Consider the following 17,850-nt stretch of genomic DNA (forward strand, 5'->3'; position numbering starts at 1 on the left):
ATTAAAACTTGGTCAAAGGTGGTTTCTCTCAAAAACTGCATTATTTTGATGTATGAAGGGATAGGCTTCTTGCAGTGGTGGATCATCCTCTAGATAAATGGCGTTAGCTGATCACATCACGTCACTTTCAGACAAGCGGTTGGCAGCTAGCTCTGTAGCTGTCAAGTGTAAACTAATAGTGGTCAGTAGTCCCAGTTAAACAATGATACAATAAACATGTCATATCATTGTTTAAAGCTTAAATATTCTGAATCCTGGCCTTCAGGATTCGCAGCGAATGTGTGAATTGATATGTACCATCAGTCTGTGAAGTTAACGTTAGCATTAGATGTTAAAATGCAGAGCTGTTATGAGTATCTTTAACAGTCATCAGTCAGACTTAAAAACCTTTATAATGCTATACATAGTATAGCAGCATATCTAACAACCTCAAACTGCTTCCTTAGATTTTGTGTGTGTCACTTCTATGCAATCTTTCCTTTCTCCATAAAGCGATGGCGAATGATAATTAATAACTGTGCAGCTCTACTTCTGTTTAACACACACAAACTTCAAATGTAAAATGAAAGACTTCTTGTGTTCAAGATATTTCATTAACGAAGCTCATGCAGACAGCAGCTGTTTACAACAGCAAATGTGACAATGCATACAGGTTAAATCACCTGCGTGTCCTATCAATCGGCGATAGAGTGTACAAACATAGAAAGTCATGCTGTATCAGATTGTCAAAGCATATGACATCATGAAAGGTTTGTCATATTATTTGTCAGGCCAACAACAACAAAATGTGTACCGTTGCATTATCACAACAACACAGCCTTGTGTTTAAAGTTAGCAATAGCATCAGAAACCATCCTGGCAAATAACTTACCGTCAGCAGCAGAGGACGGCTCTCTTTGACAGCTCCCACACAGCCCAGACAGCCGATCACCATGATGATGGTCCCCACCGCAATGAGCAGGTTGGCTGCTGACAGCGAGGGAAGGGATGATGACAGGGTAGCAAAGTTTCCCTGGGTCACAGAGAGCCAAACTCCAACCCCCAGTATACCACATCCTCCCAACTACAGGGGAAACACAAAAAGACATAAAGCTGTCAGTGTGTGAACAACAAACTCATCTTAAACAGGGATACAATCAAATGTGGTGCAAAAATATGTGCGGACTTGTTGTGGCCTTCTGTTTGTTAAACTACATGCCGGAGAGGGAAAACGGAAGAAAAAATCTTAGAACAGCTGCAACAATTGGGATAACAGATAAACAGAGATAGCAGAGCAAAGCAAACTGAGTCTGCAAACAACCCAGTTGTAATGAAATGGTTCTACATTTGGGAGAAGATGCTTATTTTGCTTTTTTGCAGAGAGTTAGTGAGAAGAATTGATACCACTCGGTCCAGTAAAAATAAGGCTACCGCCTGCAATGGGTTAGCTTAGCTTAGCATAACTGTTTCCTGCCAGGAAATACTCCTACTGTCAGTCACTGCGCTTTTATTTTCAACATTAATGAGATGTAAAGTCTTTATTATCGAGCTTTAGAGGTGCTGGTAGGCGGATTGTGTTACCTTTAGACAGGCTAGTTGTTTTCCTGTTTCCAGTCTTTATGCTAAGCTTACCGGCTGTAGCTACATATTTAGTGTACAGGTGTGAGAGCGGTATCAATCTTCTGATCTAACTTCTGGCAAGAAAATTTGCATATTTTCAAAAAGTTGAACAATTTCTTTAAGGTCACTTTTACATCTGTAGTACAGTTCACACGGTCCTGACCAAAGAAAGAAATTATAATTAATTAATTTTAAAAACTCATTACAAACAAATCAAGAGCTGTAAACAGGAAGTCATTTAGATTGACAAGTAACTTATTCATTGGATGGTTTTGGTGACTGTCATTGTACAAATCAAATACTGGTGACTAACAGCAATAAGTACATTAATTTATTAGTTAGTCTGCTTCGCGCACCAAGAAGACATTGCACCAGAGTTTGGTTGGTAGCAAACTGAGACTCTCCTTTTCAAGGGGCCTTGTTATAGTTGTTAAATGAAATGTACCAAACCAAACACACACCAGAGTTTGTGTAAACCAAACCAAACTATAACAGATTCAACCACAATACAGTACTAAGGAGTCTGATGGCAATGAAAATGGTGAAATCTGAACACTTTTTTGTATGTATATTTGTATAATATACCCTACAAAAATGGCTAGATTTTTCTTCACATTATTGCAAATTAGTATTTGTATACAGACTTTACATTTAGTTAATTTAAGATTTTAGTCAATTATTTTGGTTCAGTCACAATTTCCCTTTATTAGACAGCTGACTGTAGAGGGTGACAGAAACTAATTCATTCATACTCTCTCCTACAAAATGCATGTATATGTTACTATACTGCTAAAATTTTACTAGGTTTTCCCAAATATGCTTGGCTGCCAAGCATAATCACTGTCTGGGTAATGTTCACAGGCAACATTTTTATGAGTGAACGAACCGCTACATTTATTTTTTACAACACTGAAGCCACAGGAAGGTGGTCAGGGTAGGTGGTAGACGTACAAAGCACAGACTTAGACTCGCTCAGTCACAGCTGTAGTCAGGTTTAGGCAACAAAAGCACTTTGGTTATAGTTAGGGAAAGATTGTGGTTTTTGTTAAATGTTGATAATCTTGTTGCGTTTAGTGATTCAAGTCACTGCTGACTTTTTATCTTAAACTAAGATCATTCTGTAACCATAACTGAGTGCTGCAAGTGTCCAAACATAAGTAGTAGTCACTACCTGCTAATATTGTATTGTAAGATCGAATATTTTAAACAAATGAAATACCATGTGAAATAACATTTTACTGATATGTTAAGTATGAAGATTTTTGCGGCTTGCCAGATACATTAATTAACAACATATCCTCATTATCTTGATAGTTACCATACCTTTAAAATGTATTTGCTGTTACACTGTATATAAGCGGGATTTCTAGGAGACATGGTTGGCCCTCTACAACCCTGAGTAAGTCTAATTTTCATAATAATCCACATGGTCGGTAATTCTTTGAACATTTCAAAGAAAGAAAGTATGAATTTTCATTAAACATTCTGAATTGTGATATTAGACTAATTATCACCTCCTCTAAAGAGGTTAGGCTTTTCATATATGAGACCAATTGCAGTCAGTTGGGAAGAGTGCTGCACTGGGAGGAAATCTACACTCTTTCCAAGAGTCCAAAGCCAGTGTCTGATTCTTATGTGATCTTTTGTGAGAACAACTGCATGTTTGCCTTCAGTGGTACATAATGATAGTCAGGGGGGAATATAAGATGCACCACAGTAAGGATTTGGAAATGGATCTAGTAAACATCCATAATCCACACACGCATTAAAGCCACTTGCCAAGACCCCCACAGGCAATAAGATTTACATGGCTAGATACACGATTATTGCCCCCACCCCCCTCCCCAACTTTTCTCTCTATTTCCGGCTTTAACACAGGATCTTATTTAATGAGCATTTGAGCTAGAAGTAGGCCAAGGCGGAAATAAAAAGCACTCATGTGGGGCTCTGTTCACTGAGGCAGGTTTTTATTCACCAACACAGCTGGGAGATTTCAGCAGCTTGCAAAAAGGGTCTTTGGGTCACTGTCACTCAAAACGGACCTTTATTATGCCCCAGAGTGTATTCTCTAATGAAGAGTGGCCACAGCGAGAAGGGTGAAGGATGAAAAGGAACTCTGGGAATTGATGGTGAACATTTTCAGGTCAGATTATTATGCTCATTGGAGGGGGGTATCACAACATGGGTGCAGTTTACATTCTACAGACATGCTGGGCATCTGCGTCAACCCAAGTCCTCCTCAAAAACTACAAGACATAATTTTCCCTTATTATACAGCTATATATAGCCATATATAGCAGTAAGCAAATTAATTAATTGATTGAACAATTCATTGCTGGCTTCATCCATCTGTTAAAGTTAATGCTTTTTGTCAACAAGAGCCACAGTTGCCCGATATTTGACATGTGGTATGCAAGAGGCAGCGGTGAGTACAAAGGCATTTGAAGCAAGGAGGCCGTCAACATCAGTTAAATCATATTATGTTATTGAAGCCTAATGACCATTGTGGCTGTTGTTTGTATACTTGTTAGGGATGGGTATTGCTACTCGATACCTTTATGGTATCGACCGAAACCAGTATCGAGTAGAATTGAAATGTCTCCAGTCAAACCAGTACTTCAATCAATACTTTTTGGTACCAGATTGTGGCAAAAAAATACTATTTGTATGTTTTTTTTTGCAGCCAAAAATCAAAACAACACACTGAAAGAAAGAGAAAAGCACACCTTTTTTCCCCTTTTGTGATTGCACTATAAACTGCATAAAAATAGGCCTGTGTGATTATAACAGCCCCTCCACCTTTGGCTGCGGTCACAGGCATGTTCGTCACTGGCTTTCCGTTGGTTTCATCTTCTGGTATCATTTAACACTTCTCTGTACGTTTTTATTTGTTATTCACAACACTTCTCACTAATCGATCACTGCGTTCTATCACATTAATTAAACGTTTTTGTGGCGCAGCAGCAATCAGCTGATTTCACTCACAGAGCCTTGATTTGATCGCCTGGACATGTAGCCTCTCTTTTCCTCTGTTTGTGAGTCTTTAGTGTAGTTAAGTGACTTGTTTAAACAGACTCCTTTCTCGTTTTAAACTTGTGACTGTCGTTTTTGGAGGAGGTTTGCGACTCACCAATAAAGGGAAAAGCACTCACGGAGATTTTTCAATTCAGTTTATTGATCGATAGTTAACAAAATAAGTTTCCGTTGTTTACTTTCAACCCACGTATCAAAAAATTAACTTAAAATTGTTTCCCACAACTTTTTTGGTCACTAAACTATTCCACTCCTCCACTGTCATTCAAATATAAAAATATTTGCAAGCTGTAGTCCTTCCCGGTATAATAGCTACTACCCGTGAGGATAAACAACTTAGGATGAGGAGGGATCTGATACAATTTCCCAATACTTTTATGTAGCCTATTTGAAACAAGAAAATAAATAAATTATATAACCTTGCTAGTCCATAACATCGATAAAAATAATAATTGGCTACCAATCAACTACTATTGCTTCAACAGGTGGCATTTTATGCAAGGTATCAAATAAAGTAGTCTACTGGTATCGATATCACTTTAAGGGTACTGGTTTTGGTACTGGTAATGAAAAATTTTTAATGATACCCAACCCTAATACTTGTAAATACAACTTACAACATTTCCATATTTTTCGAACCCACCTTCTGACTGGAGTTCAATCAACAAATCATCTTGCTTAACAGGCAAATCCACACAACACCTTGTTGAGATATGGGAGGTGTGTGTGATCTATGGTTACGCATATTCCCCTTCTCTGTATGGATTTGCAGATATTTATGTGTCTTTGGAGAAGTCCAGCATCATAAGTGAATTACCTAATAACATTTCTGATCCCCTTTCATAGTATATTCAAATTCTGTGACCTATTTTATGAAGTCCAACTATAGTTTGTAATTTAATTTGCTCATATGCTGTATGTGAAAAAAATCAAAAATATTCATATATGTTTGGTTATTATCTTTTTATGGTGATAACATGGTTGTACGAGACTATTTTTAACCTCTCTTGAACCGAAAGGGTAAACTCTTTTTTTATACACTGATCATATATGATAAGCTACCATAGCAACTTAAAATCAACCCATTCTTTGTTTTTGTTTTTTATGGTTTATGAAACTGACCACATAAAGTGCTTTACAACACGTCACATTCACACACACATTCATACAGTGGATGCTGCAATACAAGAGGATGTTTTCCAAATTCCATCATTCATTGATTCATAATGATTCTCACATGATGAGCTCACCCATACATTCACACATTGACAGCACAGCAATTTTGGGTTCAGAATCTTGCCCAAGGATACTACAACCACCTGAGCCACAGCCCCATTTCATGCATATTTGACCTTGTGCTGCTGCATTAATATGATGCATTCAGTTCAGACTTGTGTCTTGTTTGAAGTTTTATAGAAATGTTATGAGGTCCGACTTAGTAAAACTGCTTTTGTGACTTTAGGTAAAAGGAGTCAATCCCACCTGGCATCGGGCGAGAGGCAGGGTACACCCTGGACAGGTCGCCAGTCCATCGCAGGGCCAACACACCCAGTAACACACATTCACGCCAATTATCCTATGCGTGTCTTTGGAGGTCAGAGTACCTGGACAGAAACCAAGCTGACACAGGGATAACATGCAAACTCCACACAGAAAGGTTTGAACACCGGACCTTCTTGCTGTGACAGTGCTAGCCACTGCACCACCATGCGGCCTCCAACAGTCCAATATAAGAAGATATTCTATATTTACAGTGAGACAAAAGCAAGAAGTCCTCACCTTTGAACAGCTTAAACCAGCAATTGTTTGCCATTTTCACTTGATAAATGACTTAATTTTCTGTCACTGAAGCAATTGATTAATCATTTCAACACTAGAATACTGAGTATGGAATATTATAATGTAAGACTGACTTGTTACAACAATTTTAATCACCAGTTACCAAAATGTGGTCTTGTATGGTTAGTTTTAAACTTTCTCAAAATCCTTTCATGTACTGCAGCAGTTTTTACAGGGAGTTTTACTTTCTCTGTTCACAACTGGTCTTGATTAGCACCCGTCTGCCGAAAACAGCAGCTTAAATTGTTACAGTCACACCGATTTGCAGTGTTTAAATTGATGCCGCTATCTGGACTGCCTCCTCCTCTCGCAGCAGGTTTTTTTTACAGTATTTGAAGCAGAGCCTCTGATACTGGCTGCTGATTAGGGCCCAGTGATAGAACATATCGTTTTCCTTAGTAAATAGCCTACCTATTTACTAAACTGCCTATAACAAAAGTTGGCGCAGTGGAGCAGAAATATCCACATATATATACTTTTGATGATATGGTGATGAAAGGGAGTCTGTGAATGATTTCCCCAGTAAAATATAAATGTGCAGTAGACGTACTTGACTCCTGGGTTGACAATGTTCAATACAAGTGGATGTTAATGACTACATTTACAGTACATGACTATCATTGCTCTGGTCTCATTGTAATTATGAACGCTCCATCCAGAGCATGGGTCAGGAATACCTATTAATATAATCATTATTAATCTGAATTCTTATACATAAATGAATAAAATGTGAAGCCAAGGATTAGTACTAAAAAAGAGAGTTTTCACAGGTACGTTGGTAAGGAATATTAGTTTGAAAGCACGGCCTTTATGTATTATTTCTTTTGTGACGCTTTGATGTGTGAATCATGATCTCATTGTCTCATGGCTCTAATGGTTATAGCCTGGTGATGAGGTTTAATAAAGGTAGTTGGTTTTTGATGTATTTTATACTTTAGATCTTCAATACATTTGCTTTATGAAAGTGGTAGAAAAACCTGATGGGAGAATTTATTTCTGCACTGTCTGTCGCGGTGGGGGCAAGCAAGGTAACAGGAATACAGGAGGACTGAGGTGGAGTAGATGCAGTTCAGTGATTTATTAGTGGGAAGAGCTTACAGACAGGTAAAGATAGGCAAGAAAGTAAACATGTAGTAGGTAACAGGCCGGCAAGTGGGCAGCTCAGTTGCAGGTGGTGGTTAAGGTCCGTGTTTTGGTGATGGAAGCAAGCAGTCATACAAGCTCTGTCCTGAGAACTGATTGACTGACTGACCCCAGGAACCTCTGCTGTCCCATGACCTTTGTAGGATTCGAGGTCACTAATGGAAAATTTATAACAATTTCATGATTTACGACAAGAACTCACAGAGCATGAAAAACCAAAGTGGATAGCCAAAGTCTGTCATAGAATTACAACTTGCTTGGCCCTTCTCAGAGAACAATCCACTATCTACCGTTTCCATCAAGTGGAACTCAGACTTGAGGACTTTAAGACTAAAAGAACAAAGAAACAGACTTTGCCCTGCAGAATTGAAATGTATCTTATTTAACGTTATGTATGAATATGAAAAGAATGTGAATTTTGAGTTAAACATGCTGATTTAGATGCATGGGAACAAACCATGAAATAACTACTTCTACTTTATGTGAAGATTTGAAGTGTGTACAATATTTACACAAGTTTGATTCCCCATTTTCCGTGCAAACCTATTTTACAGTGACATTCAGGGTAATTTGGGAGACAAGTTTCATTAGTGTAGGCTCTTGTTTTTAACTCCATTGGCGTATTTAAAAGAATATTTTAAAGTGATTTCATTTTTGCGTTAACCTTAAAATCAATCAGTTAAATAGGCCTAAGGTAACTTAATGTTACGTATTAGCCTATTCTGATGAATTATGAATAGCTTCATTGTGTCCTCACTCCACTCATTATAGCCTCGATGGGGTGTTTAGACTCTTTGAATAGCTAATGAAACAGTAAAGGTGAATATGCATTACACAGCTAACAAGGAGACAAAAATGTAAGTTAGAATGTCAAAGCTTACATTTCCTCGTGTGAGGGGAGACAGACAGGCCTGACATTCAAAGATTGCTGAAATGTATGGACATTTTATTTTAGGCTACTATTTCATTTACTGTAACAGATTGTGATGGAAATTTGATGATTTGATATTTTACTGTGTTTATTGTTTCACCTTGCATGCTTCATTATTATAGACCTATGTTTCACTGTGTGGTTTTTGATCATTTTATTAGGTTGCAGTTAGGTAGAGGATCCCATGGGAAAGATGCTGATTAGAGAGTTTTCTTATCAGACTGTCCATGATAGGCCTTCATCTCAGGGCAGTAGGTCCCTACTCCCTTCCTCCCTAAGATAGCTGCGCAATATAAAGTCTCCTGTTTCTTCACTGGCTCTTTGTCTTACATTCTGCAGACTGTTTGCACTCTGTATGTCTGTCTGACCCTTTGCAAAGAATAAAACCCTTAAAAGACGTCTGGATTGAATTCTTTATTTCAGAAGACTCACTAAAGGACATATTTCCATTATAGGCTATATGTATGTATAGCCTATAATTGCTGTAAATTTACGGCAAGATTTGAACAGTATTAACCTGTTTTTCTTAAATACAGCCCTTTACTGTTAATGTAAACACAAATCTGTTAAATTACGCTCCATTAACGTTTTCTTAAACAGTACTATAACGTATGCCTAAAATACAGCAACCAACGAGTATCTTAGATAACGGTATCATGCAATATTTTTTGCATTTTGGGAAAAAATGCATGTCAAGCTGGATCCGTTAGTTTCTTCATCCATCTCCTACTTACTATCTTTTGGGTGACTTGCGATTGCATTAATTTATTAATTAGTGCAAAGTCTATCAGTGATGTTTCCAGTTTGTTTTGCTTGCTGAATGTGTGCATGTCATGATAGAAGCAGATAGCTAGAAATTTGCACACAACACAAGGCAAGTAATTTATTAGTTGAACTGTTGACTGTTTTGTGCATGATTTAAATCCGACTGTTCAATTGTATTTAGGGTGATTTTTGACATGTTTCTCTGACATCACAGATGCACCACACTATTTTCTCACTGCACTACTGATCATAGAAAGTACTTGCCTGTTAATCACATGACACAATTGATTTCACACACCTGAAACACTGAAATATGGCAACTGTCAGGTAAACTGGCAAAAAACAGTTTTCTTTCTTGCTTTACAGTCTTCCAACTTCAATTTAGTACTTCTTTAACCAGTACAATGATGTTTCTCTTGTCATGTCTGTGAACATTGTTCTAGCACCTCTGCAGCCTGTGTGAGACATGAAAATTCACAACAATATACCTAATTTAGTACTGCGGTGTTGTATGCCTAAATGCAAAAGGACCTTTCAGAAATGTGCAGGTCTGAAGCCTACAGAAATCATAAGGAATGTGTGATTAAGCCCAGAGTCAGTGTGTCAGTGGATATGATGTGCCATGTTGTTGTTTTTCAGGCGCTCATTTGGAATAAACCCTGAGAGAGGCACTGGGGCTGGACTAGGCACTAAGGGTCTTATCAAAGAAAACTGGCAAAGTCACCAACAAAAAGAAAACAACAGTCTGTCCACATGGATCCACTCTGCTGAGGAGACTCATGGATTTTGAGTGGGACTTAATTTAAGATGGTGAGCTTACTTCATCTCATTACTCATTACATATATTTATCAAAACTTGGGCTTATCCCAATCCTCTAATTCTTTCTCTCTCTCAATCTTCCCGTCCTGTTCCCTTCCTCTTTTTCCCTTACAGAGTAAAAAGTCTGAATCCCTCTTCCATTATCTGACTCTATTCTATCTAGAAGTTGCAATTAAAGTAATTTTGGAACTCATCTCTCCTCTCTCTTTCTCACGCAGTCAATGGGCTACCAAAGCGGGACTGAGAGAACTGGTTTCTTCATATGTCATGAGTACAGTTAGTTAAAAATGCAATTGTTCTTAATTTACAGTTTCCATCTTTATATTTAAATAAAAAGTAAAGTGCAATAAGAATCTTTGGATTCAAAAATTAATGATTTTTCTCTGTTCTTCACTGACAAATAACATTTTTATATGGTTTGCGTTCTGTGCATGTAGCCAGCTTTGGATAATTTGGGAAGAGTGACACCAGTAAATTCTATTATAGACTTTGTCTTAACAAAAGTGCCTTTAAGTAGTGGATGACCTGCTAAGTCAGCATTTATTTAGGATAAAGAGATAAACATGTAAAAACATGTAAAATATACAAAAAAAAATAAAATGGCAAAATACTGCAAAAAAAACCTATATAATTATAAATTATAATTATAAAAGCTATATAATGTTTTTAAACAAGTAAATTAGCTGTAAAATACTGTGAAAGTAATCAAAAAACCAGTTCATACTGTATTTTTTAGTATAATACCGTAAACCTTAGTGACAGTAAAAGAATGTTAATTTTATAGTAAAACACTGGCAACCCTGCTGCCAGTTCTTTACTGTTTTTTTTTTACAGAAAAATTCTTAACAGTGTAGGGACATAGTGTAGGGTTGGGCATAATGACTAATGTTTTACATGATTGCTCATCCTCACATCATAAAATATGCATGACATCCTTTAGTCACTGAACTGAGGAGTTAAACTAGTAATAAACAGCAATAATTATCTAGAAAAGAAGTTGAAACAAAGAAAATAATTATATATAATAGACCAACAGAGTTATAGTGGAAGTGGAGTAAAAGTTTGCTCCCCCAGCTACACCGAAGGTGGTGAAGGCTGACATCAAGCCAGCTCTGAGAGAAATATTCTGTAAGAAGTCAGCTCAAAGTCTGTGTGTTAAACCTACAGTGCTGAAGTCATCACGCGGGACCAAGCAGCAACCTCCAGGGCTAAAAAATGAAGCCAACACAGAAGTGCCAAAAGCAATTCATCAAATGGCCACTAGAGGCTGGTTCCAAAAGCATGTCAATCCCCATAGACCCATGTTAAAATGCCCCACTTTACAGCAGAAATAAACATGTTTACAGCCTGGTTTTGGTCTTTATAACTAATTTTCCAATTCACGACAATTGATACAACAATCTCCTTTGACTTTCTAAACATCTAAGGTGATTTCACTGGTGAATATTAAAGTCTGTCTACATATTGGTTTTATGTGTTTGAACAAGTTAATGTTGCTTGCCAAAATAATATTACAAAACAATTTATATTGATACACTTAAAGTATTTATATGATATGAACAAAAGCTGAATGCAAAAAAAACCAATCAACCTAATTGGTTAGGTTTAGCCAACAAAACTACATGACTTAATTTAAGTAAGTTAAGTAACGTTACTTACGTAGCTTACGTAACCTACATAATTACACAGTTTCACATGGTAAACAAACAGCGGTGTGCTGGGTGAAAGTCCACATCTTTACTTTGACTTTTCTGTTATTTGTATCCTACACCTGCTTTTAGCGTTCATAAATTATGCTACAGGGCTTCCTCCAGTGTGTTGAACTATGATGCTAAGGGGATTCCCACTGAATTACAAACTGTCGCCAAGTGGTCTTGCGTCCATTTGTGATGACTTGGAAGTGAGAACCGGTTGGTCCACAAGTCCTACCTATACCACAAGTTACACATTTTGTAATTGCCCTCCAGAACATCACATTCAAGTGTTTTCTGACCTGACGACCCAATCAGCAAGACAACATAATTTGTCAGTGTCTTCCAAAGCCTTTACACATCACTGTTGGAAAAATAAATCAGTTCTGTGATCTGACATCTGTCTGCCATGATCAATGTTTCCAGCTTCTGAGAATAATATTTGTGTTAGATGCTTTCTCCACCAGCCACTTTGCCTTTTGGTGCTGAGCAGGTAGTTAACACCTGGCTTGTCTAAACTGCTTGCAGCCTAGGTTTTTTTATGATAGGGTGGTGTGAACCTCAGGGGCTCAACCATACAGTTTACATTCAGCTTAAGAACCAAAAAAATAGTTAAAGTTGGTTAAAAATCTGTATAGAGCTGGGTTGGGTGATGATTTTCAGTGGATTTGGCACTAGGAGCAACTCTTCCATTTAAATGGAGTCATTTGATTTAATATAAAAAATAACTTAATGTACTTAACTGATTTGCCTAATAAGGTACAAAATTAAACTTCAATATTTAAACTTTCAAAGGCCATAACAGCTACTCACAAGTTTAATTTTAATCAAACTTGGAGAGTTAATAACTTCTGTAAGACTGTATTGGCCCAAGGCATTCCTGTATCATTTCTGAGGGTTGATATTTTTCATTTGGTTAATGTTTACCTGTGACATTTTTATTTATAGACACCCTACCCATACACTTCTTGGGTGTCATTACTGAGCAACTTTTGAGAACAAGACAAGGGTGTGGCTGTAGATCATGGCAAACTGCTTGATAAAATCTCCATCAGTACATTACAGTATAAAAAGCCTTGTATTATTCCTGCTAAAAACAGCAACTTTTCATTCATAAATAAATAAGACAGGTCATTTGGAGGGCACCAACAAACAATGAATGTTTCAAATCCACTCATAAATGCATTTTCTGATCTGTCAGTTGAGGATAAGGTTAGAAAACTGTTTGGGTATGATAAATGGAAGCTTGTGGTCATGATTTAGGACACTGAGGTAAAGTACTCTTTATTTTTTATTTCTGGGAATTTGGTGGTTTTAGAAACTCATTTTATAATTAACAAAAATTTGACTACTTTTTGTTCAGCAACAACAAAAAAGTATTCAGAATTTGCCCCAAAGATTATTATTCCTGATATTGTGAAGTGGGCTGAGGACTTTGAAGCAAAATTTGGACCTTTATGTGGGAAAAAACAACATAGAAAAACATAACTGAACACTTTAGATATGTAAGTAACATATGAAAAATATAATCTGGTTATGGTTCTGATAGCCATGGCAAATTAATCTCATGCTAGTGGTGCTAAATTTGGTTGCATAAATTGAGGTTGTGAGTTCTCTGCCATTGAGACTTGTGCTGCCAATGATATTCAATGGAAGTTAATGGGATTTTATTTGTGGTTCTCACAGCAATGAAAAAGTACATTTAACAAAACTCAACAGCATCATGACAAAATGGTAACAGTGTCCCATGGCTAGGTATATGGACAGTCCCCCCCCCCCCCCCCCCCCCCAATATATACCTTTGGTTTAAAATATTTCATTTGGAAGCTCCATAGTGAGGTCAGTGGATTAGGCTAATTAAGCAGATACTATTGAGTCCCCAGACAAATAGCAGATCATTGTTTTAATCTTATGATGTCTCTGCTGCAGTAGCATAACCAGTAATGTGGATGGCCTAAAAGGCTCATGCACAGCTCTGCTTATTGATTTTTTTTTTATCAGCCTTTAACACAATACAGCCACATTTGTTAGATGAAAAGATTTAATCTCAATTGAAATATGAACTTAACTGCTAGACAGCAGATTTTCTCACTTACATATTATAGAGTTCAAGAATAACCTGTACATCCTTAGCGATACTCTTTTTATCCACCAGCTCTCCTGAGGACTGTGCCTTCTTTCCTTTCATGTTTTATATACAAACGACAGCAGGAAACAGTTTTATCATAAAGTTTGCTGATCGTTCACTCATTCTGAGACTAAGAGGATGGACACAGTCTTACTTTGAATGAACCTGTGCCCTGGGCCGGTATTTATCAAGCTTCTCAAAGTGCCATTTTAGTCTTAAGTGCTGAGAATTCATGAAATTTTCTCCTACTTTTAAACTTAAGAATAAAAGCAAGTTATCAAATTTCTCAAAGCTAAATATCACTCTTACTCTCCCAGTTATTTAAGACAGCTCGAGAGGTCTCTCAAGTGGTTAGGAGTTGCCAGTAGGGCTTGTGATGGCACTGTGGAGACAGACATGCTGAGAGGAGAGGAAGAATTCTGACCACGCACAAGTTAATAAGACGGGGTCGGATAGCGAAGGCATAAACTTTGTCAGCGATTTCATGAGGGACGTGATCTCACCACTGACTTTACGCAGTAATGTGTTTTCAGTTAGACTGAAGGTGGAGATGACGCTTCGTTTATTTGCCACAGGACAATCGCAGCAATGCTGATGATTTTGGCCATCACAACCATCAATAAGCTGAATAGTCATGGAGAAATTAGGAATGTCTGAATGTCTCAAAAATGAAGCACATGATTATTGATTTTTGACAATTGTCAAGGACCTCCACACATACAGCACAGTGGTCAATAAAGCTAGTGGGTATTTGTCTGGGTACCTTTAAGCTGATACCAATTACAGTAAATCTGCAAAAAGGCTTTTTAAAAATCTTTGTGGTAAAATAGTTTCAGGATGGTGTCCTGAATATTTTTAACCTGTTCAATAAAAACAGATTGGAGGGGCTTTGGGAGGTACTCTGCAAGATCACTAGAGATGGGCTCAGCTGGCTGACTTCTGTGAAGGGCATTTGCTCAGAAAGGCAAATGCCATCCTTGATCGTTGTGGTAACCCCCAGCAGAAGAGTTTAAAATGTTTCTCTGTGAGAGCCGCCTCAGAGCCTTTAAAATTCAGCAGCAAAAAAACTATTTCTTTATATAATGTGGTTTTGGGGAAAACCCCCCCAAGGCATGTTAAAATTTAACAGCTTTAGTGCAGTAAGTATTTGTAGCACCTTTAACATTTAAAATACTGTAAAAAATAAAAAAAACCTCCAAACTCCATTGTACAAAACATGGATCTTATAAAGGTTTATTTAATATTTATCCATTATTTTTGACACTATTATGTATCTCTACAGTCATTCATTACATGTGATATGGAGCCCTGTCTGGTAAGAAACTTTGAGATAAAATGAATGTTAATAAGCCCAAATCTTACATATATTTGCTAAAATTGTGCTGTTGTTAGTAAGCTATTGTGTAAACAGAAAACCAGGCTGTTTGCTGCCTTCAGATTGGGAATATAAAGATGCCAAACTTCCTGCCCCTTGTTGCTAAGGAGAGCCTAAACACCAAATTTGCCTCCAGCAACTTTTTCTCTGGTTCTCTCAGAGTTAAGGTGCAGAAAGACGCTTCAACACAAACTCAAATCCATGCAGCTAGCAGAACATTAGATAGATGTTATCAGCAGAATATACTGCTAATTAGGACTGCTAATGAATTTATGATAAACTAATGTCTCTAAGCCAACGCGGCTGAACATATGCTACCCAAATAAAATTGGTAATTGAAAACATTGCATATTTTGTCAGAGAGCATAACTTGCCTTCTAAATCAGTGGGAGCTTATTAACACCAATCAAGTTTCACACGAGCAGCACGTTTTCTAAGACAAATTAATTCATTTGAAATAATACAAAACTACCGCCCTATACATTTTTCATTTCAATTCATTTACAGCTATGCCCATTCTCCCCACCACATCTGTTCATTTTGACAAAACAAAATTTTAGAACAGTGAGAAAAGAGAAAATATCTCACACAGGCTCCGCCCTCTACTGGACTCTATGGATACTACCTCCTCCAATCACTCGCACGCACTTGCCCTCAAATTTATTGTGCACGTAGCTGACCAATAGGACATCACTACCGATACGTGCGTGACGTATAAATAGCAGTGTCCCTATTGCCTCAGCATCCTTTTTTCTTCAGCAAACGGCGAACTGCTCTCTGAATTCACCACCTCCACGGATGGAATCGCCACTTCCAGAAATTAATCTTTGCACCCGGGCGAAGTGACCCATGTCCTGCCCGGACGAGTCCAGCCCCCCCCCCCCCCCCCCCCCCCCCCCCCCCCCGCCAACCACCTGCGGCTGGGGAAGGGAGCGACTGGCCAAGTGACCATTATGGAGGGACAGACGCCTGCTGACGCTGCCACATCCCCCTGTCTGGTTTTCAAGACGCCATTGTTTTACATGTGCTGCTTGTGTACACTACAGCAAGACTTTTGAGAATGTGGAAACTGTATTTGGAGTAAAACATGTTAATTTAAATTCCTCAAAGAGCTAAGTTAACTTCTCTCATCAAAGAGCTAACTCCTGGGGTGAGGCTAAGGGTACGCCCTGCGGCCTTGTGTTCACGAAGCCAATGTTCTAAACATGTGCTGCTTGTGTACGCTGTGGTGAAGCTTGTGAATGTTAAACTGTTTGTTACAAACACATTACATTCAAGTGCTATTCCACACCACCAACCCCATCCCATTGAGCCGTGTTGAATGCGCCGCTGTGTTCACCGACACTAAGCTAACGGCTCGCCCCGTGGCCCATGCCGCTCTCCCAGTTAGAACCGAGTGAGAGGGTGGGTGAGGCCCGGGCGTCCACTTCTCTAGCCTGACCGCCCAGTCCGGGCGGCCATAATGGTCCGCTTCCATGACATGACACCCGAGAAACTAGCTGTTCTTCCTGTGGAAACTGGACCATGCTGCAGTCTACTGTAACTCTGCATTCCCAGCGCAGCTGTGGTGCGTTCTTGGCCTGGTCGGGCCTTTTCAAACTCTCGCTCAACCTTTTCGAAAACGGCCCATGGTGCGTTCAAGGACACAGCCCTTGGAAAAAGAGTCTCAGCCTTATTTATTTATTTATTTGAAAAAACAAAAACAAAAGGGTAACAGAGGGACAGAGGCTGATGCACACCACCAGCATTCAGCATGCTTCCAGCATGCTTCCAGCATGCAATTATTTGTGTTTCATGTGCTGCTTGTACACTGAAAATGAAATGAATGTTAAACTGATTTAATACAGTACCTTCCTTCTCCTCCCCACCAAACCCTCTCCATCTTCAACTCGGTGCATAACGTGCTTCAGTCTCCACAAAGCACGTTCACCGATGCTAAGCTAATGATCCAACCTATGGCCCACACTCCTCTCCTTGCTAAGCTCGAGCAAGACAGTGGGAGGGCCCGGGTCTTTGCTGCGCTAGTCAAACCACTGAGACAGAAGCCCATGGCCCACGTCGCTCTCCTGGTGGCATCCGAGCGAGACGGTAGTAGGACCCGGGCTTCCTCCTCGCCAGCTGGCTGTCCGGCCCGTGCAACATCTGTTAGGAATGTGGTTTTTGTGTTCATGTCTTTCCTGTTTAAGTCTGTTTTTGGTTCTGTGTTTCTCTGTGTAGTCTTGTTCAGTTAGTTCCTAGTCCTGTACATTAGTTAATATCTTTTGTGTTTACTCCTGGTCTTGTGTTCCCTGTTTTTTCTTGTGTATTCCCTTGTTCATTTACTGGTTCTGTTTAGCTCGTACTTGTGCATTTTTGGTTATTCATCCATGTCTGCTTGTCTAAGTGTGTCTCTGTTTTCCTGCTGTCTCTCTGCCTCTCTCGTTAGTCTCATGTCACCTGTGTTGCTCCCGCCCTGCTCGTTATCCCTATTATATATGTGTGGTCTTACTGTTCAGCCCTTGTCCGGTCATTGTTGGTGTTACTCCC

General features: G+C 38.7%; 1 protein-coding gene and 1 long non-coding RNA gene across 3 annotated transcripts in view; one reads left to right on the top strand and one right to left on the bottom strand.

Moving 5' to 3' along the window:
- The window catches only part of LOC123959001, a 58,230-nt gene extending 47,753 nt beyond the window's left edge, over positions 1-10,477 (top strand). The window contains exons 2-4 of the long non-coding RNA XR_006822195.1: positions 6,095-6,289; positions 9,950-10,120; positions 10,349-10,477. This is a non-coding gene — a long non-coding RNA (uncharacterized LOC123959001). The remainder of the gene's footprint in view (positions 1-6,094; positions 6,290-9,949; positions 10,121-10,348) is intronic.
- tspan4a (tetraspanin 4a) overlaps positions 1-17,850 on the bottom strand; it is a 164,650-nt gene that overhangs the window by 62,229 nt on the left and 84,571 nt on the right. For both annotated transcript variants that reach the window (XM_046032828.1, XM_046032827.1), the window contains one exon: positions 872-1,063. In XM_046032828.1, coding sequence (XP_045888784.1) covers positions 872-1,063 — 192 coding nt within the window. The remainder of the gene's footprint in view (positions 1-871; positions 1,064-17,850) is intronic.

The sequence above is a fragment of the Micropterus dolomieu genome, linkage group LG20, assembly GCF_021292245.1.
Source record: "Micropterus dolomieu isolate WLL.071019.BEF.003 ecotype Adirondacks linkage group LG20, ASM2129224v1, whole genome shotgun sequence".
Taxonomy (NCBI): domain Eukaryota; kingdom Metazoa; phylum Chordata; class Actinopteri; order Centrarchiformes; family Centrarchidae; genus Micropterus; species Micropterus dolomieu.